This window comes from Salvelinus alpinus, chromosome 28 (assembly GCF_045679555.1).
Source record: "Salvelinus alpinus chromosome 28, SLU_Salpinus.1, whole genome shotgun sequence".
Classification (NCBI taxonomy): domain Eukaryota; kingdom Metazoa; phylum Chordata; class Actinopteri; order Salmoniformes; family Salmonidae; genus Salvelinus; species Salvelinus alpinus.
Genome location: NC_092113.1, coordinates 15,834,950 through 15,859,703, shown reverse-complemented (window position 1 = coordinate 15,859,703; position 24,754 = coordinate 15,834,950). Strand labels below are relative to the sequence as shown.

The 24,754-nt window shown below is 41.7% G+C and overlaps 2 protein-coding genes across 7 annotated transcripts; one reads left to right on the top strand and one right to left on the bottom strand.

Moving 5' to 3' along the window:
- Positions 1-810: 810 nt before the first annotated feature.
- On the bottom strand, positions 811-20,930 carry LOC139557282 (deoxyribonuclease gamma-like). Of its 4 annotated transcripts, none has more exons than XM_071371874.1 (9): positions 20,710-20,930; positions 19,240-19,394; positions 3,267-3,367; positions 2,997-3,086; positions 2,556-2,668; positions 2,365-2,477; positions 2,053-2,210; positions 1,818-1,914; positions 811-1,663 (listed from the first exon to the last, which is right to left on the bottom strand). In XM_071371874.1, exons 2-9 carry the CDS (start codon positions 19,378-19,380, stop codon positions 1,514-1,516), a joined length of 963 nt encoding a protein of 320 aa, XP_071227975.1. In that variant the 5' UTR covers positions 19,381-19,394; positions 20,710-20,930; the 3' UTR covers positions 811-1,513. The 4 variants fall into 4 exon arrangements, with proteins under 4 accessions (XP_071227975.1, XP_071227972.1, XP_071227974.1 ...); XM_071371871.1 differs by having other exon boundaries at positions 20,637-20,923; XM_071371873.1 differs by having other exon boundaries at positions 20,705-20,913.
- A 475-nt stretch (positions 20,931-21,405) lies between these two features.
- LOC139557281 (sorting nexin-21-like) lies at positions 21,406-24,175 on the top strand. Of its 3 annotated transcripts, none has more exons than XM_071371868.1 (4): positions 21,406-21,523; positions 22,119-22,401; positions 22,704-22,861; positions 22,950-24,175. In XM_071371868.1, the coding sequence occupies exons 2-4, from the start codon at positions 22,131-22,133 to the stop codon at positions 23,718-23,720; spliced, it is 1,200 nt and encodes a 399-aa protein (XP_071227969.1). In that variant the 5' UTR covers positions 21,406-21,523; positions 22,119-22,130; the 3' UTR covers positions 23,721-24,175. The 3 variants fall into 3 exon arrangements, with proteins under 3 accessions (XP_071227969.1, XP_071227971.1, XP_071227970.1); XM_071371870.1 differs by having other exon boundaries at positions 21,411-21,523; positions 22,109-22,401; XM_071371869.1 differs by having other exon boundaries at positions 21,426-21,523; positions 22,060-22,401.
- The last annotated feature ends 579 nt before the right edge of the window (positions 24,176-24,754 follow it).

The window sequence follows — 24,754 nt, the reverse complement described above, 5'->3', positions numbered from 1 at the left end:
AGCAAGGAGGCCTATAGACCTGACTCAGTTATACCAGCTCTGTCAGGAGGAATGGGCCAAAATTCACCCAACTTTTTGTGGGAAGCTTGTGGAAGGCTACCTGACACGTTTGACCCAAGTTAAACAATTTAAAGGAAATGCTACCAAATAATAATTGAGTTTATGTAAACTTCTGACCCACTGGGAATTTGATGAAAGAAATAAAAGCTGAAATAAATAATTCTCTAATATTATTCTGACATTTCACATTCTTAAAATAAAGTTGTGATCCTAACTGACCTAAAACAGGGAATTTTTACTAGGATTAAATGTCAGGAATTGTGAAAAACTGCATTTAAATGTATTTGGCTAAGCGTAAGTGTGAACTTCTGACTTCAACTGTATATATATATTTATGAATAAAACAAGTACAAAAACAGAAATATACAAGAGTACATAGACTGGGTATCAGCAATGATTTGGTCAAGACCTTTAAGTCTTTCTGCAAAGATAGATGCAAGTAGCTTTCCATCATTGTTCATTCATGTGATTTGTCTCCAATTTTTAACATTATAGGATCCTTGTTTAGTTTGGGGATTACAGAAATGAGGCCTTGTGTCATAGATACAGGCAGGACCCCTATATAAATTGCTTCCTTAAAGACAAATAGAAATTCAACAATATCCTCCTGAAAATATGTATAAGGCCATCATTCTCTGGAGATCTCTTTAACTTGCTGATACATTATTTTATTTCATTGATAGAAATCAATTCAGAGGCATCCTAATCCCATTTCGAAAAGTGTCCTAGCTAGGTAAATTATAGTCTACATAGTTTTCAATACATGTTTTATTCAAATAATATATACAGTACAGGCATGGAACATTTTAAACACACTTAGTGACAATGTTGAAACCACATTATTATAGAATGTCTTAACCTATAAAATGTAACTTGAAATATTTACAACTATGCATTTACAAAGTATAATATTTATTTCTCTGTTATTAAAAGCAAAGATTATTGACAGAAGTGGGGGCTTCAGGAAACTGTAGCCTTCCATTCAAGATATGAGTCAAATACCTGAAACAGGATGTCAGAGCAAATGGGGATCAGTAACCCGTCACCAGAGCAAATTCATAGATATGTTGGGGAAAAGGAGATGAGGGACATTTTGCCATCAACTAACTCATGTAGTGATAATGTTGCTGCCTCTTAATGTCTTAAATTTTCATGCAATCTCAAGGGGACCAACCAAAGATGTAATCATCACTGTGCATTAGAGCAGTGGATCTATTCCAGAGCTAGCACACCTGATTAAACTTGTCAACTAATCATCAAGACCTTGATTAGATTAATCAGGTTAGCTAGTTCAGGGCTACAACAAAATTCTGAAGCGTCTAGGAGTCCCCGAAGAGAGGTTTGTGAACCCCTGCATGAGAGGACCAGCTGCTCGTGGAAGTTTTAGATGTAAATACCATAGAATGAATTATATTGCTATGGTTCATACTCCAGAGAAGGCCCTCAGTCCTCCTCACACCACACTGGTCGAAGGTAAGATGTGCAGGACGTAGGTGATGACAGAGACAGCGATTAGGAGAGGCTGAACCTGAGCTTGAAGCTGCCCCGACGATTTAGTCTTCAGCTCCACTTCCACAGGGAAGTGGTCACTCACTTCCAGAACCTGAAATGACGAACTGAGTTTATTATGTGTCATGATATCTATGACAGAAGAAAAATATATAAAGATAACTTTGGCATTTCTGGCATGGTGCAGCTTTTCCTGGGGCTTGAAATGCTAAAACGCATGATAAAATATTGTTTGAAAAGAGTATTACCATTTCCTTTGAGAGTTTATACTCCTTGGCGATGTTGAAGACCCGAGCTGAATAAGGTTTGATGGCCTTTAGGAAGGGCTGTCCGTGTACCACAATCCTAAGAAAAACTAAGTGTCAAGTCAATAGAGCTGAATAGTAATATGTGTGTCTATAATCAGATTGTCTATAATCAAAAAAATCCCTCATTCAAATAATGTATAATTTCAGTGTAGCTCATTTTCTAATTTCCACCCACCTGTCATAGGCACAGCTGGTGAGGTCTCCAACTGTGGTGTCCACCTTATCCCCGATCAACCAGAAGAATCCAGGGTTTGAGAACAGTCTGATGTTTGCCTTGTCCTGCCTTGTTATGTGCCCACAACCAGCATTGAAGGCTCCAAGGAACATCACTTTCTATAGGACACAGAGTGGCATTACATTGGTGTAAGTTAGATATGTGGATAATATAGCATGACAGATAAAACAGTAACTGAATTCATCTTACTCTAACCAAACAAAAACACCAACAGGTAGTTGAAATTGTTCTCCCAGTCTTGTCATGTCTCACCTCAGTATTCCACTTCCTTTTTATTTCCTCAAAGACATCATAGAGCTTGTCAATCTCCTTGATTGCATCAGAGGCCGTAGTGTGCAGTGGGATCAGAGCAAAGTCTCCTATCACTGTTCAGAGGAAGATCATTAGTTATCAAAAACAATACACATTGAATTTCAATTCTCATGAACTTAAAAAGAACCAACCTGTTTCCTTGGCTTGGAATCGAACAACAAAGGGGTCTCTGGAGAAAGCATCCACACCCCCCTCCTTTTTGTCAGCGTACTGGTACCGATCTGTCAACTCTACAGTCTCATTCCTGTGGAGAGGCGTTTAGTTATAGCATCATTCACTTGGGCTTAAAGTTAAAGCAGGGTGACAGATAGTTAAAGAGTAGGACAGGGGAGGCAGTATATTTAGGAGGTTTTAAATGACTGCAAGTTTACGTCATGAGAATTGCATTTGTAAATTAATGTGATGTAAGAGCTCTGAAATATATACAAATTTTAGTCATTTAGCAGACACAACACTAATTGCTCCTGTAAATCGATCTGGATATGTCCCTTGCTCAAGGGCCCATCGACAGATCCTTCACCTAGTCAGCTCGGGATTCAAATATATAATGTAAAAATAAAGGTGTCCCTTACCGGTACAGATAGACATACTGCTCCTGGTCTTCAGGTGTCCGCCCCAGACCTCCACTGGCAACATATTTATAGTGATAGCGGTCATCATATCTAATACAGAATGAACAAAGGGGTCGGAGTCCATAAATTAAGTGAAAAAAAAGTCTAGCATAAATAAAGAATTTCTTTATAACTCAAATCAATTTATTTCAAGTGCATTTAACAAAAGCCTCAATACACTTTACAGGTAGAGTATTAGATACTTGTTACAGTATATAGATTCTACTGTACCTAGTACTGTATCTGTTGAGTCTCCCCAACAGAGCTTTGGTGGCTTTGCCCTGTAGGTCTTTTACCTCCTGAAGGAGACAGATGTCACAGCGAGACACAACCTGTGGACAACCAACCAACAAGGTCAGAACAGGAATGTCTAACAATCACTGAAAAATACCTAGATTATATATCTGTGGACTAAAAGGTTACTACAAGCTTCACTCTGTTGATCTACATGCATGCAGGTGAAGTGGGATTTTTGGAGTAGTGGACACCTTTTTGGTAACATGATATCCTCGCCGGTCCCATTCACAAGGGGGCGATAGCAAAGTAGTTATTTTTGTCTTCTCATTTTGTGAAAGCAAGGAAGAGTCGCCTTCCCTTGCTGGTAGTAGCAGCTATCTGGCAACCTAGCTAGTTGGCTTTAGCCTGGCTAAAAATATAGCAAGCTAGCTACAGTAACGTTAGCCTTTCTAGCTTCTCACATTATCATGTGAAATAATCATATTTATAAAGAAAAAAAATATTCCCTGGCAAATATTTGTATACTTGCCAGTGTAACCTAAAATAAACATCCGAGTGACCTGCTGCTGGTATATTAATTTCCATATCAGATAAAAAATAAAATGGCATGTTCTCATTGGTCATGAGAAGAAATAAAAGCACATGGCTAGCTAGTTGTCTACAGCACGTAATACAACCGCTTGGTCGAATCCTGAATGCTGATTGGTTAAAACCGCATTCCAACCGGTATCTATTCCACAAGTTATCGCCTGCTAAAGCCATAGCAAAGGGCTATGTCGTTAAAATGCCTGTTTATTCTGTTCCACCGGACTGCGCAATCCACGGTCTCATCAGCCTAGCCAGGCAATTTATGAACTAGATCTCCACTATAAAAAGCATTTAGACATCTTTAAAATAACAATAGTCTGTCTCTCCGACATTTGCAACATTGTTTCAATATTCAAATTAGATCTAGCTGATCTAGCTGTAGATCTAGCTGTTGCATAGTAATGAACGTGTCAGAAGACGGGATGAGACTGACAGGCAGCTTTTCTCAGCCAGTCGAAATCATGAATCAGCGTTATCGATATACAGTGCATTTGGAAAGTATTCAGACCCCTTGACTTTTTCCACATTTTGTTACACCATATTCTAAAATGGATTACATTGTTTCCCCTCAATCTACACACAATACCCCATCATGACAATGCGAAAACAGGTTTAGAAATACTTGCCAATGTATTTAAAATAAAGAAAACTGAAATTCCTCAAATATTCAGACCCTTTGCTATGACTCGAAATTGAGCTCAGGTGCATCCTGTTTGCATTGATCATCCTTGAGATGTTTCTACAACTTGGAGTCCACCTGTGGTAAATTCAATTGATTGGACATGATTTGGAAAGGCACACACCGATCCCACAGTTGACAGTGCATGTCAGAGCAAAAAACCAAGCCATGAGGTCGAAAGAACTGTCCGTAGAGCCCCGAGACAGGATTGTGTCGAGGCACAGATCTGGGGAAGGGTACAAAAAAAATGTCTGCAGCATTGAAGGTCCCCAAGAACACAGTGGCCTCCATCATTCTTAAATGGAAGAAGTTTGGAACCACCAAGACTCTTCCTAGAGCTGGCCGCCCAGCCAAACTGTGCAATCTGGGGAGATGGGCCTTGGTCAGGGAGATGACTCTGGCAGAGCTCTAGAGTTCCTCTGTGGAGATTGAAGAACCACCATTTCTGCAGCACTCCACCAAATCAGGCCTTTATGGTAGAGTGGCCAGACGGAAGCCACTCCTCAGTAAAATGCACGACAGCCTGCTTGGAGTTTACCAAAAGGCACCTTAAGGACTATCAGACCATGATAAACAAGATTCTCTGGTCTGATGAAACCAAGATTGAACTCTTTGGCCTGAATGCCACGCTTCACGTCTGGAGGAAACCTGAGCCCTCATTTATCAATGTTGCGTACGAACAGAAATGTTCATAAACCATGCGTGCAATCATTTTTAAGCAAAGTGTGGGATTTATCCATTTGTACTTATACTTGAGAATGTGGGTAAATTTAAGCACACCTCTGACCGTGTGTACGCATAGCACCTTGTGGTAGAAAAGTCAAACTGCTAATGAAAATCAGAAACTATGAAGAAAAAATATGAATACATTCGTTTATTAATATATTTATTTTACAGACACTTAAGCTACTAATAGTTCTCAGGGTGCTATCGAATTCATAAACATGAAACCATTTAATAATAAAGTCAATTAGAAAGAGAGTGGAACGTAAGGTTGGAGGCAATTTAGTTTAACCAGTTAAATAATATTTTAAAAAGGCAACACTGAGGCATTGTGACTTGTCCAAAATGGCAAATCTTGCATTGCTGGAGGATCTGGCACAAGCTGCATTACGCAGGGAGCGTGTTTTCAATGAGCGTGCAGATTTTTCTGACGGCGACGCTTTGCTTATTATTAGATTTTGTTTTCCAAGGCATATTTTATTGCATCTCTGCAACCAACTCTGTCCAGTATTAGAAATGGAGATGAAATGCACCAATTGCACCCCAGTGCATACCCAAGTCCTCTCCACCCTGGGATTTTTGGCCACAGGAACATTCCAACGGGAGATTGCGGATCGGTCTGGCATTTCACAACTAACCATGAGATGAATATTGCCTGCAGTCCTTCATGGCATTATTTCATTGACCCCACAATACATACAGTTTCCATACACTGCTGTGCAACAGGCCAGAGTGAAAAGGGATTTCCATACCATAGCTGGATTTCTCAATGTCATTGGAGTAATTGACTGCACCCACATCGCAATTAAAGCTCCATCATTGAACAAATTCAACTTCATCAACAGAAAAAGTTTCCATTTTGTCAATGTGCAGGTCATCTGTGATTCACATTTGGCTTTGTTGAATGTAGTGGCCAGGTGGGACACATGATTCATTCATTGTGCAGAACAGTTCATTCAGCCTAAACCTCCAGGAAGGAGCTGTTGAGGATGGATGGCTTTATTTACCATGTTAGACCTCTACTGGGAAACAATATCTGAATGTTGTGTTCATAACTGCAGGAGACTGGGGCTACCCATTAAAAACATGGCTGATGACTCCCCTCTCAAACCAACAAGAGGCAAGGTACAACCAAGCCCACGCATGCACAAGAACAGTGGAGCACACCATAGGCCTGCTGAAAGGGCGTTGGCTGTACTTGTCTGGGACAGGAGGCACACTGCATTATCAAATCAAATTTTATTTGTCACATACACATGGTTAGCAAATGTTAATGCGAGTGTAACGAAATGCTTGTGCTTCTAGTTCCGACCATGCAGTAATATCTAACAAGTAATCTAACCTAACAATTTCACAACAACTACCTTATACACACACACAAGTGTAAAGGAATGAATAAGAATATGTACATAAAAATATATGAATGAGTGTTGGGCGAACGGCATAGGCAAGATGCAGTAGATGGTATAGAGTACAGTATATACATATGAGATGCGTAATGTAGGGTATGTAAACATTATACAACGTGGCATTGTTTAAAGTGGCTAGTGATACATTTATTACATCAATCTTTCATTATTAAAGTGGCTAGAGTTGAGTCAGTATGTTGGCAGCAGCCACTCAATGTTAGTGATGGCTGTTTAACAGTCTGATAGCCTTGAGATAGAAGCTGTTTTTCAGTCTCTCGGTCCCCGCTTTGATGCACCTGTACTAACCTCGCCTTCTGGATGATAGTGAGGTGAACAGGCAGTGGCTCGGGTGGTTGTTGTCCTTGATGATCTTTTTGGCCTTCCTGTGACATCAGGTGGTGTAGGTGTCCTGGAGGGCAGGTAGTTTGCCCCCGGTGATGCGTTGTGCAGACCATACTACCCTCTGGAGAGCCTTACGGTTATGGGAAGAGCAGTTGCCGTACCAGGCGGTGATATAGCCCGACAGGATGTTCTCGATTGTGTATCTGTAAAAGTTTGTGAATGTTTTTGGTGACGAGCCGAATTTCTTCAGCCTCCTGAGGTTGAAGAAGCGCTGCTGCGCCTTCTTCACCACGCTGTCTGTGTGGGTGGACCATTTCAGTTTGTCCGTGATGTGTACGCCGAGGAACATAAAACTTTCCACCCTCTTCACTACTGTCCCGTCGATGTGGATAGGGGGCTGCTCCCTCTGCTGTTTCCTGAAGTCCACGATCAGCTCCTCTGTTTTGTTGACATTGAGTGTGAGGTTATTTTCCTGACACTTGGTAATCAAGCCTACCACTGTAGTGTCGTGTGCAAACTTGATGATTGAGTTGGAGGCGTGCATGGCCACGCAGTCTTTGGTGAACAGGGAGTACAGGAGAGGGCTGAGAACGCACCCTTGTGGGGCCCCAGTGTTGCGGATCAGTGGGGTGGAGATGTTGTTACCTACCCTCACCACCTGGGGGCGGCCCGTCAGGAAGTCCAGGACCCAGTTGCACAGAAAATGCAAATTAATTACTTAAAAATCATACAATGTGATTTTCTGGATTTTTGTTTTAGATTCCGTCTCTCACAGTTGAAGTGTACCTATGATTAAAAAAAAATTACAGACCTCTACATGCTTTGTAAGTAGGAAAACCTGCAAAAATCGGCAGTGTATCACATACTTGTTCTCCCCACTGTAGGTATTCCTCTTGTCCAGATGGGTTAGGGCAGTGTGATTGCAATTGCGTCGTCTGTGGACCTATTGGGGCGGTAAGCAAATTGGAGTGGGTCTAGGGTGTCAGGTAGGGTGGCGGTGATATGGTCCTTGACTAGTCTCTCAAAGCACTTCATGATGACGGAAGTGAGTTCTATGGGGCGGTAGTCATTTAGCTCAGTTTTCTTGGGAACAATGGTGGCCCTCTTGAAGCACGTGCGAACAGCAGACTGGGATAAGGATTGATTGAATATGTCCGTAAACATACCAGCCAGCTGGTCTGCGGATGCTCTGAGGACGCGGCTGGGGATGCTGTCTGGGCCTGCAGCCTTGCGAGGGTTAACACGTTTAAATGTTTTACTCACGTTGGCTGCAGTGAAGGAGAGCCCGCAGGTTTGGGTAGCGGGCCGTGTCAGTGGCACTGTATTGTCCTCAAAGCGAGCAAAGAAGTTGTTTAGTCTGTCGGAGCAAGACATCGTGGTCCGCGACGGGGCTGGTTTTTTGTAGTCCGTGATTGACTGTAGACCCTGCCACATACCTCTTGTGTCTGAGCCGTTGAATTGCGACTCTACTTTGTCTCTATACTGACGCTTAGCTTGTTTGATTGCCTTGGAGGGAATAGCTACACTGTTTGTATTCGGTCATGTTTCCGGTCACCTTGCCCTGATTAAAAGCAGTGGTATACTAGCCTAGCAAGGTTTGCCTATGAAATGACATTCCTTCAAATGCCATTACATGAATGTAATACAATGTGCACATTCCTTTTTAGGTTTGCTACATTGTCAAGGCTTGCAGTGTGCTCCACAACATTGCAAAAAAAATTAAAAATGGCATTCCACTTAATGATCCACCCAGACCCGATGAGCCCATGCCTGGCGGAGTGTTTCCCACCACCCATAGCCCTGGCACTGAGGACAACGGTTTTAGGTATCTGTTCTTCCAAATATTGTAATCAAATCGACAAGGAAAACACATTTACATTGCACCAGAATTTGGCTCACATGTTTGACACAGTCAACAAGTTCTTTCAAAGATTGTTTTTCTCCCTCTTAGGCCGTTGCATACATCCTCCAGCTGCTGTTTGAGTCCAATAATTGATGTGTTGATCTCCTCTTGTTGATTTCAGGACTGCGTCATATGGCGCAGCTGAAGCGCTCGCCAAAGAGGACACCCTTCTGTGAAGATTTCATGTTTTGTTATATTTATTGTCAAGAAAAAATATTTAGATGTGGTCCATGTCTGAATATGGTTGCGAAAATAAATTTCGACTTACCATCAGTTGGTTGGTCTGGTATTCCTTTAGGGTCTAGTAGGGTCCTCAGTATCACCTTCACAAATGATGCCAGACACTGAGGTCTCTCCAATTATGCTCCAAATGCACTGGTCCATAGCAGACAGTGAAGAGTCACTCTGCCCTCCTCCTGTTTCACTTATCCCTTTTGTGGATCATTATTTTAGTTGTTGTTGCATGTTTTCAAATCAAACCATTTCTTTTTAATTTCATTAACTGTTCTGCACTCAGATGAGGCAGAATTTACCACAGCTCTAACCTGCTCCCAAGCAATATTTATTTCAATCTTATTTGACAAGCCATTGCTGAGGGCTCAAAGTATGGCTTGTTTGACTTCCACTTCGGTGATCAAAAGTTATATTTCTGCGTCCGATTATGATTTCTCCATATTGGCGGACAGACATTAGTGACATTTCTTTAAAAGGGAAGGTTTGGGGGAAGGTTTGTGACCATAAATGGTCATTTAGGGCAGTTCTTTATCTAAATGAGACTTCAAGTGCACTAGCACAGTGTTTTAGAATGTGTCGGATTTATCAAGGCAAAATAATTACAGGTGTGTGTAAATCAAGCGTACAAGCAATTGATAAATACGAACATTCAAAATGTTCTTCTTACGAGTTAATTTAGAAGTTTTTCTACATAACATTGATAATTAAGGGCCCTGGCACCATCCCTACGTGAAGCATGGTGGTGGCAACATCATGCTGTGGGGGTGTTTTTCAGCGACAGGGACTGAGAGACTAGTCATGATTGAGGCAAAGATTAATGGAGCAAAGTACAGAGATCCTTGATGAAAACCTGAGCGCTCTGAAGCAGGTTCTCAGACTGGGGTGAAGGTTCACCTTCCAACAGGACAATGACCCTAAGCACACAGCCAAGACAACACAGGAGTAGCTTTGGGACAAGTCTCTGAAAGTCCTTGAGTGGCCCAGCCAGAGCCCGGACTTGAACATCTTTGGAGAGACCTGAAAATAGCTGCGCAGCGATGCTCCCCATCCAACCTGACTGAGCTTGAGAGGATCTACAGAGAAGAATCTCCCCAAATACAGGTATGCCAAGCTTGTAGGGTCATACCCAAGAAGACTCGAGGCTGTAATCGCTGCCAAAGGTGCTCCAACAAAAGTAGTGAGTAAAGGGTCTGAATACTTATGTAAATGTGATAGTTTTTTTGTTGTTGTAATACATTTGCAAACAAATACAAAGAAATATAAATAGAAAACAGGTCAAACGAAACGAAGTGCAGCTAGTTTGCAGTCTTTCCAGCTTCCGTGTTAGCTGTGTTGTTGGCTAGCTCCTGAACAACGGTTTCCTTCAGACAGAGCACATGTTCTATGCCAGGTGAAATCACACCTCATTAGCTCATTGTTATAGATGTATCCAAATAAATGCCACTAGAAAACAGCTTAAACAAATGCAATTACTTTGTTGTTATTCTGGCTTCACTGTTTGACGTGACTAAGGGATAAGAATGTTGCCAGCCTGTATGGCAATAGAACATTTAGAACGAATGACTGGGTCGCGCCCATAGATACAGAACGACTGTCGCTTCTCTGGCAACCGAACCGATAGAACGAACGACCAGATGTGTCAGGACTATCTTGTGGAAAGTTGAAATATTTTCAAGAATTTATTCATCCTTATATTCATGAAAATATGTACATCATTATTTGATTATGTTGGTAACCCGTTGTATAAAAGTGATAAAGTCCTCAAAGCCAGTGCTTGGAGGATATATTGGCACGGTTTGCCAGCCCAAGACGAACCGTGCCAATATATCCTCCAAGACACCGGCTTCTCTGGCATTATCACTTAATTATACCATTTCACAATAGCATGTAAATCACTAGTTATTACTTCGAAACAAAATACCTTTTTGGGTGGATTCTTGTGGTTTGGTTTACTGTTTGAACAGTTGCTGAAATTATATTTGGTTATCAATGCAAAATAGACTAATTTGATGAATAGCCTATAGATCAGATCAAGGAACCAAGCGACAACACTGACACCATGGCTGCAGAAGAAATTATGCAACATGTCGACATTTTCAGGTAGTAAAAAAGTATGTCTAAGCGTATTCCAAGGAGCCCCCCCTTTTGTGACGAAAAACGACATTGCAACACGCTGAATCTTGCGTCTGCAAAGAGCTTGCAGTAAGTTTAAAAAATGTAAATGGCAAAAATGTAGATTTCCGCCTATATAGAAATACCCAAAAGTAACGGCTTTTAATGAGCAGTTATATGATAAGGACATGCATCAACTTGGCATCATTGGGGAAAAAACACCTGGGAGATAAGGAAATGGTCAGACCATAGATTAGCTCACATAGAATCAAACACACAAACCAACCATGTTATTTTTTTTTGTCATCTTTAAAATGGACAAGCTATAAGTCAATTATTGATGAATAGTGCTGGAAACAGATGCCTTCCACAACAAGTAAAAAAACGTCTGGGTAAAAACGGGATTAATAGACAAAAGCTAGAACTTCACAGATGTTTTAGTAAGGGGTGTCAGGTGTGGTCAAGGGACATCGCCAACTGTTCCCTCAACTGCTCCAAAGTATGTAAATAAGGTAATTCCACTGCTATTACACATTGAATAAGCCTGAAAGTTATTGGTAGCTAAAAAAACACAATTTCCACAATACCAACCTCTCTCAGTGTGGAGGTGTCAAGATACAATCTTTTAATCTCTCCAAAGTGTCCGAATGGGGTAATTCAACTCCTCAAATCACATTTTATTGGTCACATACACATATTTAGCAGATGTTATTACGGGTGTAGCGAAATGTTTGTGTTCCTAGCTCCAAAGTGCAGTAATATCTAACAATTCACAACAATGTGAGCTAAACAGCATGATCATTACACAGGTGCACTTTGTGCTGGGGACAATAAAATGCCACTCTATAATGTACAGTTTTGTCACAACACAATGCCACAGATGTCTCAAGTTGAGGGAGTGTACAATTGGTATGCTGACAGCAAGAATGTTCATCAGATCTGTTGCCAGAGAATTGAATGTTAATTTCTCTACCATAAGCTGCCTCCAATGTCATTTTAGAGAATTTGGCAGTACGTCCAACCAACCTCACAACCGCAGACCACGTCTAATCACACCAGCCTAGGAACTCCACACCCGGCTTCTTCACCTGCGGGATCGTCTGAGACCAACCACCTGGACATCTGATGAAACTGAGGAGTATTTCTGTCTGTAATAATGCCCTTTTGTGGGGGGAAAAACTAATTCTGATTGGCTGGGCCTGACTCCCAACTGGGTGGGACAATGCCCACCCCTGGCTGCGCCCCTGCCCAGTCAAGTGAAATCCATAGATAAGGACCTAATGAATTCGTTTCAAATGACTGACTTCCTTATATGAACTGTAACTCAGTAATCGTAAGCTCTTTCACACACGAAATTAGTAAAACAGTATGTAAACATTATTAAAGTGATCAGTGATTCCATGTCTATCAGACTGTTAAATAGCCATCACTAGCCAGTACCCTGCCCTGAACTTAGTCCGTCACTAGCCGGTTTCTCAACCCTGCACCTTAGATGCTTCTGCCCTAAGTACATAGCCTCTATGGGATCGATGTCCCACCAGCGGGACGGTTGAGCTAACGTAGGCTAACCTTTTTGCTGAGTTTACTAGCGAAATGCATAGCACTCAGAATTAAAAAAGGTTTTACCAGGTATTGTTCATCCTGATCAGACACGTTTTTTACATGGACGATACATTGGAGATAATATTCAACAACTACTAGAAATAATAGAACATGATGAAACATCTAAGAAACCAGGCCTGGTATTTATAGCGGATATTGAAAAGGCCTTTGATAAAGACTGGATTTTATTTATAAATGCATGGAGTGTCTTACAAAATGGGTAAAAGTAATGTATAGCAACTCGAGGTGTAAAATAGTAAATAGCGGCTACTTCTCAGAGAGTTTTGAATCGTCAAAAGAAGTCAAATAAGGGCGTCCGCTGTCACCATATACACTGCTCAAAAAAATAAAGGGAACACTTAAACAACACAATGTAACTCCAAGTCAATCACACTTCTGGGAAATCAAACTGTCCACTTAGGAAGCAACACTGATTGACAATAAATTTCACATGCTGTTGTGCAAATGGAATAGACAAAAGGTGGAAATTATAGGCAATTAGCAAGACACCCCCAAAAAAGGAGTGATTCTGCAGGTGGTGACCACAGACCACATCTCAGTTCCTATGCTTCCTGGGTGATGTTTTGGTCACTTCTGAATGCTGGCGGTGCTCTCACTCTAGTGGTAGCATTAGACGGAGTCTACAACCCACACAAGTGGCTCAGGTAGTGCAGTTCATCCAGGATGGCACATCAATGCGAGCTGTGGCAAAAAGGTTTGCTGTGTCTGTCAGCGTAGTGTCCAGAGCATGGAGGCGCTACCAGGAGACAGGCCAGTACATCAGGAGACGTGGAGGAGGCCGTAGGAGGGCAACAACCCAGCAGCAGGACCGCTACCTCCGCCTTTGTGCAAGGAGGTGCACTGCCAGAGCCCTGCAAAATGACCTCCAGCAGGCCACAAATGTGCATGTGTCAGCATATGGTCTCACAAGGGGTCTGAGGATCTCATCTCGGTACCTAATGGCAGTCAGGCTACCTCTGGCGAGCACATGGAGGGCTGTGCGGCCCCACAAAGAAATGCCACCCCACACCATGACTGACCCATCGCCAAACCGGTCATGCTGGAGGATGTTGCAGGCAGCAGAACGTTCTCCACGTCGTCTCCAGACTCTGTCACGTCTGTCACATGTGCTCATGTGCTCAGTGTGAACCTGCTTTCATCTGTGAAGAGCACAGGGCTCCAGTGGCGAATTTGCCAATCTTGGTGTTCTCTGGCAAATGCCAAACGTCCTGCACGGTGTTGGGCTGTAAGCACAACCCCCACCTGTGGACGTCGGGCCCTCATACCACCCTCATGGAGTCTGTTTCTGACCGTTTGAGCAGACACATGCACATTTGTGGCCTGCTGGAGGTCATTTTGCAGGGCGCTGGCAGTGCACCTCCTTGCACAAAGGCGGAGGTAGCGGTCCTGCTGCTGGGTTGTTGCCCTCCTACGGCCTCCTCCACGTCTCCTGATGTACTGGCCTGTCTCCTGGTAGCGCCTCCATGCTCTGGACACTACGCTGACAGACACAGCAAACCTTTTTGCCACAGCTCGCATTGATGTGCCATCCTGGATGAACTGCACTACCTGAGCCACTTGTGTGGGTTGTAGACTCCGTCTCATGCTACCACTAGAGTGAGAGCACCGCCAGCATTCAAAAGTGACCAAAACATCACCCAGGAAGCATAGGAACTGAGAAGTGGTCTGTGGTCACCACCTGCAGAATCACTCCTTTTTTGGGGGTGTCTTGCTAATTGCCTATAATTTCCACCTTTTGTCTATTCCATTTGCACAACAGCATGTGAAATTTATTGTCAATCAGTGTTGCTTCCTAAGTGGACAGTTTGATTTCCCAGAAGTGTGATTGACTTGGAGTTACATTGTGTTGTTTAAGTGTTCCCTTTATTTTTTTGAGCAGTGTATATTCGTTATGGCCATCGAAATGCTAGCTATTAAAATAAGATCAAATAACAGAGTATTAATAAATCCAAAGATTAAAAACAAGGGTGTCCAATGTATCATTGAAGGTCTAGATAACTTTTCTGGACTAAAACCTAATTATGATAAGTGTTCAATATTACGTATTGGATCTTTAAAAATATAACTTTCACATTACCCTGCAGTTTACCTAAAAAATGGGCTGACGGTGAAGTAGACATACTTGGTATTAATATCACAAAAGATATAAATGAACTGTCCACAATGAATTTCAATAGAAAACTAGTAAAAATAGACAAGATCCTGCAACCATGGAGAGGTAAAAACCTGTCATTTTATGGAAAAAGTACACTGATTAACTCCATAGTCATATCTCAGTTTACTCACTTAAGGCAATACCTACTCCTGATGATTCGTTTTTCAAATCATTTGAGCAAAAAATATTTAGCTTTATCACTTTTTTCTAGGATGCTTAATAGCTTTTTCTAGGATGCTAAACCAGACAGGCACGCTTTATCTTATCTATATAATGAATATGAACTGGGTGGGTTGAGATTATTAAATATAAAAGCACTGAACCTCTAAAAGCTTCACTTATGCAAAAGTTTTACTTGAACCCTAAAACGGTTCTCATGTAGATTACTAAGAAAAGCTCATCAATGGTTTAAAAACTTCCTTTTTGCCTGTTCAGATTGCCATGTCTCATTTTCAATTATTTGAAAATGAAACCTTTTTCAAAGCATCTATTTTTTCAGACAAGCATTGCAGAGCTGGTTACAATTTCAATTTCATCCCTGTAACGCTCGTCTTCCTCCTCGTCTGAGGAGCAAGGATCGGACCAAAGCGCAGCGTGGTTTGAATACATACTTTTAATTAATATAAACGAAGACGAAAAACACTTGACAAAAATACAAAACAAATAAACGACGTGAACAAACGAACGAAAACAGTACCGTGTGGCGAACAAACACAGACACGACAACAATCACCCACAAACAAACAGCCTACCTTAATAAGTCGCTCTGGATAAGAGCGTCTGCTAAATGACTTAAATGTAAATGTAATATGGTTCTCAATCAGAGGAAACGTAAAACACCTGCCCCTGATTGAGAACCATATCAGGCTAGTTGCCAATGAACCCAACATAGAAACACATAAAATAGAATGCCCACCCAGCTCACGTCCTGACCAACTAAACAATACAGAACAAAGGAATTAAGGTCAGGAACGTGACAATCGCCCTGAAAATATAAATATTATGGCTGAATGCTTGAAAAGGGTATTGTTTTTAAATGTAAATTGTAAATAGGAATTGTATTTCATGGCATCAGAATTGTATGCTCAATCCAAGATTACAAGCAATTAATTACAGAATTACCCCAAAAATGGAGGAGGCAGGTGGCAGCGGGAGGAGGTAGGGAACTGGTGTCTGCCCAATATAAAGGATCAAAACTGGCGGAGGAATAAAAATAGCATAAATAGGAAAGTATACCAGTTTCATTTGAGGACCAGGAGGTTGACAGCTGTGCCATACAGATTGCAAAATAGTTGATGTACCGATTCCATGGCACAGGGTGTATGAGTTGATATAAAACGACGCAAGATTCAAGACTTCATGCCTTTCAGCTAAAATGATTGTACAGAATTCTTGCCACCAACAAAATGTTGAATATTTGGGGTATACAATCATTGCAGCCCTGCAGATTTTGTTGTGTGGATACAGAATCAATAAGACCATTTGTTTTGGCATTGCCCTCAGGTAGCCTGTTTCTGGTCTCAGGCTTAGGAATGGCTGAAAAAGCAGAACATTAATCTAAAATTGACCCTAAAATTAGCATTGTTGGGAGATCTGGAGAGACCTGGTCAGCCAATTACTATACTCTTAGTAAAAGTATTTATCTTCAACTCTCAATCTGTGGATTCTATTCAATAGATTCCAATTGTTGGTTAAACATCACAGCATAGATGAAAGATATTCAGTACCGTTTAAAAGTTTGGGGTCACTTAAATGTCCTTGTTTTTTAAAGAACAAAAAAGAAAAGACTGTCCATTAAAATAACATCAAATTGATCAGAAATACAGTGTAGACATTGTTAATGTCATAAATGACTATTGTAGCTGGAAACAGCTAATCCAAGTTTATAATTTTAAAAGGCTAATTGATCATTAGAAAACCCTTTGCAATTATGTTAGCACAGCAGAAAACTGTTGTTCTGATTAAAGAAGCAATAAAACTGGCCTTCTTTAGACTAGTTGAATATCTGGAGCATCAACAATTGTGGGTTCGATTACAGGCTCAAAATTGCCAGAAACAAAGAACTTTCTTCTGAAACTCGTCAGTCTATTCTTGTTCTGAGAAATGAAGGCTATTCCATGCGAGAAATTGCCAAGGAACTGAAGATCTCGTACAACACTGTGTACTACTCCCTTCACAGAACAGCGCAAACTGGCTCTAACCAGAATAGAAAGAGGAGTGGGAGGCCCCGGTGCACAACTGAGCAAGAGGACAAGTACATTAGTTTCTAGTTTGAGAAACAGATGCCTCACAAATCCTCAACTGGAAGCTTCATTAAACTGTACCTGCAAAACACCAGTCTCCGGGATGCTGGCCTTCTAGGCAGAGTTCCTCTGTCCAGTGTCTGTGTTCTTTTGCCCATCTTAATCTTTTATTTTTATTGGCCAGTCTGAGATATGGCGTTTTCTTTGCAACTTTGCCGAGAAGGCCAGCATCCCGGAGTCGCCTCTTCACTGTTGACGTTGAGACTGGTGTTTTGCGGGTGCTATTTAATGAAGCTGCCAATTGACCTTGTGGGAGATCTGTCGACGTGCCCTTGAGCAGGGCTTTGACCCTGGTTGCTTCTGTGGGTTGCTCTGGATGGGAGTCTGTTAAATGACTTAAGGTAATGTAAATGTTGAGTGGCTTCACTGCAAGTACATTGTATGTTTTAATATTCAATAATGTTTTTGTTTTTTTAACAATGGCCGTGAGAATTTGGTGGCCTGTCCAAAGTTACACAAAATATATCCAATGTACACCAGTAAACTAGTGTGAAATAAATACAACATGTAACTACTTTGGAATGATACACAGGACACCACTATACTGTAAATACAAAACAAATAGAAGCAGACCACAACTATATAAAAAGTACTAAATGCATCACAGGAGGTTGGTGGCACATTAATTGGAGAGAACAGGTAATGACTGGAGTAGACAGTGGAATGGTATCAAATACATCAAACACATGGTTTCCAGGTGTTTGATGCCATTCCATTTGCTACATTCCAGACATTATTATGAGCCATTATCCCCTCAGCAGCCTCCACTGAAATACATACTATATATAGAACGCTATGCAAAATAATTTACATACAGAACTAAAACTGAATCCAATCCTTACAGTAAATATTTCTCTGCCAGAGTCATCTTGGTCAAGGTCGCTCCCAGACTCTGTTTGACTCATTAACAATTTCCTCCAAAGCCTCTTTCTCGGTATACCTGGCTTTTGTCATCTTTTTACTCCCCTGTTGGGTAGTTTGCTTGGTTTTTCGCTTTCTTTTTACATTCCTGATAAGCCATTTTTATGCCAAAGCGATGAAAGAATCCGTTCAAAATATTATGATTCGCTCTGGAGTGTGTCCTTTCAAAATGGGTAGTAATGGGCCGCATTACTCAAAATAGCTATAAAGCTTACCTTATTGGCTACACGAACGTCCATATTTCACTTTAACCGCTCCCCAGTCTAACCACACCTTTTGTTCGTAAGAACCTAGCTCAAATACAGGCCAAATTGAAGCTTACCTTGTAAGATGTTTGTTGTTTAGTGAAAACGAAGTATAAAATGAACTTCTTGACTCGATAATGGTAGGTCACAGGCCGACAAAATAACATCCGTATGTATCATCTTTGGAATCTTCGCTTCCACCACATATCAACGTTGTTCAAGTGTATATAGGGTGTGACCTTATCCATTATGGCCGTATGCCCATATATGGTACTAGCCGCACCAAAGATTGTATAGTACGGATGGAAAGCCAAGATCCAAGAGGCTACCGTTCTCATTTTAGACGACATTGAATACGAAGGTCCTCTATTTAGGAGACCCTACATTTAAGTGGTTTTAAGATGAATTTGAGACTGATTTACACAACAGTATGTTAAAGATGCTGTCACGGATCTTAAACACTTAGCTACAAATTCGTAACATATTGTATGAATTGGAATTCGTAACATATCATATAAATTGCAAATAGAAAACATTGCAGTACATAACAGATCATACTAAATTGTGCAACATTTTCGTGGGGACCCGTTTTGGCGTGTGAGCACCAGTTTTCAAAGCTACTGGCTGAAATTATACAAAATATTAGTTTCTCCTTTGAGCCACTCTTCACTAAAAGTAACAATTCTCTTCTTGTAACCCTGTATTATTCTGAAAAGACAACAAGAGTCACCTTGGTCAGAGTGTGCATCACTCTGTAGTTGGCTGATTTGGTGGCATCGAAGTTCTGGATGTTGAAGGCACATATCTTGAAGCCTGAACATGGTCCATAAATACCAATGAGAAGGAGGAGGAGAGGAGAGGGCCAACTCATGACTGAGCTGCTTGCTGTTAATAGAAAAGATGTGAAATTACTGGGCATCGACATATTCATTTTTTACTCTACATTGTGAGTCATTAAAATGGTAATCACTCAGATCACGGTTCATTACTTTTCTGTTAAAAAAAAACACTCCTAATGTAATAGCTGCTAAGTAACAGTTGTGGCACCCTGCGAAGAGATGAATGAGTCCAGGATTTCATTCAGCAAAGCGACACAGTTGTGTGTAAACAGCTCTGCAATATAAACCCTAAACTAGTTTTTCTTGAATGTCGGTTAGTCATTTGGAGCTGTGTCCTGCATTATCAATCTGTTTGTCAACTCCAGGGCAGTGAGTGAATGTCAAACTGAATGAGTTGTTCAAAAGGTAAATCTTTCACAATCCTCACATTAAGCTTCACTCAAGCAATGTATTATTTTAAATAGGCAAGTCAGTTAAGAACAAATTCTTATTTACAATGCCGTCCTACCCCGGACAAACCCTAACGACGCTGGGCCAATTGTGCGCCACCCTTTGGTACTCCCAATCACGGCCGGTTGTGATACAGCCTGGGATCGAACCAGGGTCTGTAGTGACGCCTCCAGCACTGTATTAACTAGTCTTTGTTAGAGAAGCAAACAGTTCATTGCTGTGCTCCACCATTGACAGTGATTGCATAATAGTGATACAATCAGTTTGAATTTGACCTGTTGGATAGAGAAACTGTGTCCTTGCGTGTTCAGTCACATTTGACAGTGCTGTTGAACAATGGAGAGGGAGCACACCAATCCAACCAGCTGTCCTGCTTCCTTAGTAAGCCCTAGCCCAGCCCTGACGCAGTATACTGGTGGTAGAATTCCACTCCAGACTGTTTCTGCATTTGGGAAGTCATTGTTAAAGTTGAAAACAACAGAAGCTTGGATTCAACAAACTAGAGTCCCACTATGATCTTTGTGTTCCAAGGTTAGACGGAAGTGTTTACCAAATCAAACACACCCAACATGGCCCTGATTAAATTTAGATATAGGTCTGATCAATTCAAGAATTGTTTCTTTAAACAATCCCACCAGAGGAAAATTGACTAACCACAGCATACAGCTGAGACTCAAAAGCCTACAGAGTCAAATGCAGACTCAAAAAGAGCAATCGTCTCAATGATAGTGTTTGTACAATACACAAAGGCATTAAATCAGACATACATTTAGAAGCTTCTGGTGAGCAAGGTGAAGATGAAATATTTTAACAGAAACAGAGAGAATCATTAGCCTACCTCCTTTGATGAGAATTTGATCAATTCCAGGCACACCAAGGTGTTATATTAGGCTAATCTTTACACACCTTACCCAAACTCCCCAATGGCTGTCACTAGGTGAAGATTGGGTAATCCGTTTTCACCCACAGAGATAGATAGAGGACTCATCTTGGTATATGTGCCATTATAGAGTCTGTGACAACATGGACAGTTGAAGTAATCTCCATTTTGAAGAAGTCAATTTTCTTCTTCAAAACATGACTCCAACAGGGTCGCCAGGAGGGATCAGTAAATTAAGTTGGAAATGGTGGAAGCCCTCAATGGCACTGCCCATGCTTTTAACCTTTTGGCCACCAGAGGCCTCTATCATTCTCTATGGGTTTCACCACACCTTCAACACATCTTCCTGTCAGATATGTCCAGCCTACTCTTTTTGTTTGCATAAAGCTGGAATCTACTTGTAGGAGTAAATTATATATTTTTTAAAGGTCTCTCAGGGGTAACAGAGAGGTGAGAGTCAACAAACTACACAGGTCTGAATCAGTCATGACCACTTTTCAAATATGTTTAATCATCGTCACAGTTCCCGGTTTACTTAAATAAAGGAGAAGGGTTAATCCGATCGCTCAGACAGTAAAGCACCCAAACTCACTGGCTAATGTTGGCTAGCTTGCTGGCTACGTCCAGCCATATAGGAAAACACCGAAGTGAAATTACGAGCGCACCCCAGTCATAATTACGGGGGCGTTCCTGATGCAGGAATGCCCACATGCAGGAACGCCCCGAATTCTGGGACGCAATCACACACTATTTGGACAGACTGTCCTAAATAAATTTGGGGCAGACTCAGAAACTGCATAATGCTGATGAAATAGCTAAGGGAGCTTTACGGATCCATTATAACAGTGAGTGAGATTTGCGACTTTAGCTATGAATTGAAGCTTGCCCGCTAGGTTTAGCCAAATAAATTAAAGTACGTTGTTATCCGTAGCTAGCTAGCTGATCAAGCTAATTTGACTAGCTAGCTACTGTAGTTAGCTGTAGTTACCCTATTTTGTATTCGTAACTAGCTTGTCTGCTAATCCTAGTTAGTTAGCTTGTTTTGTTTCGCTGAATACTTTTACACGCTGGAACGCTTGTTTCTCCATATTGCATGAATGTCTGTTTAAAAGGCAAAGACAATATTCAAAGAAGAGCTAACGTTAGCTAACTAACTATAACATTTGCTATGTTCTTTATTTAGACCCCGCCCTCTACTCAGTTGTCTTACTGGAACATTTGCATTATTGATGTGCTGCAATGTTTCCATCCAAACATTTTAGTTGGTGTAACAGTAGTAACGTTAGCTTGTCAGAGTTGACCGATTTTACACATTGCCATACGAAATAATGATTGTGATTATTGACTATTATAAGCTGACTTGCTGTACACCCACATATAGTGTACAACCTACAAGAACTCTATCTGACATCAAATGAACTTACTGAAAGTATTTCCTAGTGGTCTGCTGGGATGGCTTCTAAGCTCATGGACAGACTGCGACGGACACTGTTCAAAGAAGGAGAAGTAGTCTCTAAGGAGCCAATTGATGTAACAGAGGAAAGCTTCCCAGAGAGTTCTGAGTTAGAGGACGATACAGAGTGTGTCTCAGAGCGGCTTGGGGGAACACTCTGCTTCGATGGGGAGAGCGCCCTGGAATCCGAAGACCCAGGTGAGGCCTCAGGACCAGACAGTGACTCAGACTACCTTGGAGAGTCCATAGAGGATGGATTCAGCAGCACAGGTATTGTAGACATAATTCACAACAATGATCTCCCATATAGCAGGCAGATAGATGGTGGGATACACTTATCCAGCACTGTGATATGTCTTTGTATAAACATTAATGTACTGTCCTATTAGTCAACTGAAACTATCTGACCAGAATAAGAATAGCATTCATTCCACTGTATTCTGCTTTCTTGAAACCGCAAGTTTCACTTCAGGTTTTTCAGTCTATGTGCAAACGTGAGCTTTCTCAGTTTTAGATGAGTGGGTTGAGGGCTGTCTTAGCTGAGCTGACGTGTATCTGCCTTTGTTCCTCAGACACCAGCCCAGTGGGCCCGTCTCCTGGAGGCTCATCCCTGCTCACACGTCAGCTGCAGGATAGCTGGAGGAGCTTAAGATTCCACAGTGTTCCTCAGAAGCTGGTGTTTGAAGTGACTGATGCCAGTGTGGTGCAAGAGAGCTCATCCAAGTATGTGGTACGTGTGAAACAGCAGAGACAAATGTCTATTGCCTGGCTAAGCCTGTGTGTGTCATCTTGTTGATGGTGTACCTCCTCCTCCTCAGCTCTACACCATCCATTTGATCCAGTCTGGGATGTTTGATGAAACCCCCGCCGCCATCACCCGGCGATACACTGACTTTAAGCGCCTGCACAGCTGCCTTCGCCGTCGTCACAGGGACAACATGGAGCGTGTCGGTTTCCCCCGCAAGAAGCTGCGTAAAAACTTTGTGGCTGAGACCATCGCCAAGCGGAGCCGAGCGTTTGAGCAGTACCTGACCCACATGCACTCGTTGGCTGAGCTGCAGCGCTCGCCCACCTTCCTGGAGTTCTTCTACCTGGGTGACCTGAAGGCTGGCCAGATGCTGATGCGTGTGGGCCGTTACCAGGAGGCCCTGGGCCCTCTGCTCAATGGCCTGAGGCTCCAGGAGAAGCTAGGCTGTGAGCAGCAGGGAAAGCAGCAGCCCCATCACCAGCTGGGCACCCACTGGCTCTTCACCCTGTTGGCCCTGGTGACCTGCTTCCAGGAGCTGGAGCAGCTGGGGGAGGCCCAGGAGCACTGTGACCGAGCCCTGAGGGACCTGGCCCCCTCACCGGAGGCCTTGCAGCAGCACCACTTTCACCCACTGCTCATTCCTCTTCTCCAGACCAACGTCAGACTGTCATGGAAGATCTCTAAGGATAAGCGGCAGTGGGAAGTGCTGCTTCAGGAGATCCAGGACTCTGGGGCTGATATAGGGAACCAGCCCAGCCTGAAGGAGTACCTGATGAAGGAGGCCCTGGTGGAGAGCGAGGGAGACACTAAGGCCAAGCTCAAAAGGGAGAAGGCCACTTAACCCAAAGATAATGGTGCTCATAGTTATGAGGAAAGAATTTCATGTAACCTAGTAATGAGGGATTTGGTCTTTGGTCTCTTGACATGTATTTCCCACAGCACTGTCTGAACTGTTAGACATTCTAATTTGAATACACTCAACCTACCAAGTCATGCACAAATAGCAGAAAACAATCGCATGTTATTGTATATAAAGTTCAAATTATTTGCTTGATTGTTTTACCTTGTAAATTGTAGACATGTAAGTCATTTTTATCCACATTATATTTGATACAGCTGCTTGGAAATAATTTTTTATTAAACGTATTTTTCCAAAACAGTTTTAACAGCAAATAATAGGTCACTATTTCTAAAATATTCCTGCTTTTTAAAACCTTTTAAATTATGCCATTCACATTCTTGAGATTTAAGTGGATGAATAACTTTAGGATGACAAAAGGATAGAACATGCATTTTTAAGGACAAACTTTGCACAAGTTAAAGTAATAATTTTCTACCTGTGAGGTAGATATTATTTTCTTGTTTACACATGAAAGAAAAACCAATGTCTGACAGCTATTGACAACACTCCTACTTGTTAGCAAGGAATTGTAATCATTCTTAACTAATTTGTTTATATTGCTATAGTATTATGCAGCCTCTGTACCAGATCTAGATTTGTCACTTTAATGTCAATATAGACTTACATAAGGGAAAATAATTCAGGTTGGTTTTCTTTCATATGAGGGAGTGTGAGCATAGGGAGGAGCCAAATAAGAATCTGAATGCACCGCTGGAAGTGTGTGTTTTAGACTATGTATTTTTGCCATACTGCAGGCAGTAACTGAAATAGGTCTTGTATCACTAATGACGTTATTTCAAAGCAGACCTACAATCCTGTGATAGAGCAGGGAGGTAAACCTTTTGTTGCACTGTGAAATAGGCTAGTCTATATGCTTGAGTGACGATTTCAAACTAACCTAAGAATTTTCTCAATAGCGTAGATTAAACACTTGCAACAATGTTACATCTTTCTCTGAAAGTGCCTGCCTTGCA

Bases quoted from the DNA above. Each gene is read 5' to 3' on its own strand.
- LOC139557281 (XM_071371868.1), top strand. From the start codon at position 22,131: ATGGCTTCTAAGCTCATGGACAGACTGCGACGGACACTGTTCAAAGAA. The intron at 22,402-22,703 runs GTATTGTAGACA...TTTGTTCCTCAG, and splicing joins GGATGGATTCAGCAGCACAG to ACACCAGCCCAGTGGGCCCG. The intron at 22,862-22,949 runs GTACGTGTGAAA...CCTCCTCCTCAG, and splicing joins AGAGCTCATCCAAGTATGTG to CTCTACACCATCCATTTGAT.
- LOC139557282 (XM_071371874.1), bottom strand. From the start codon at position 19,380: ATGAGTTGGCCCTCTCCTCTCCTCCTCCTTCTCATTGGTATTTATGGA. The intron at 2,669-2,996 runs GTAAGGGACACC...GCCTCTCCACAG, and splicing joins CAGTATGTCTATCTGTACCG to GAATGAGACTGTAGAGTTGA. The intron at 1,915-2,052 runs GTGGGTGGAAAT...AGTTTTTCTTAG, and splicing joins ACCAGCTGTGCCTATGACAG to GATTGTGGTACACGGACAGC.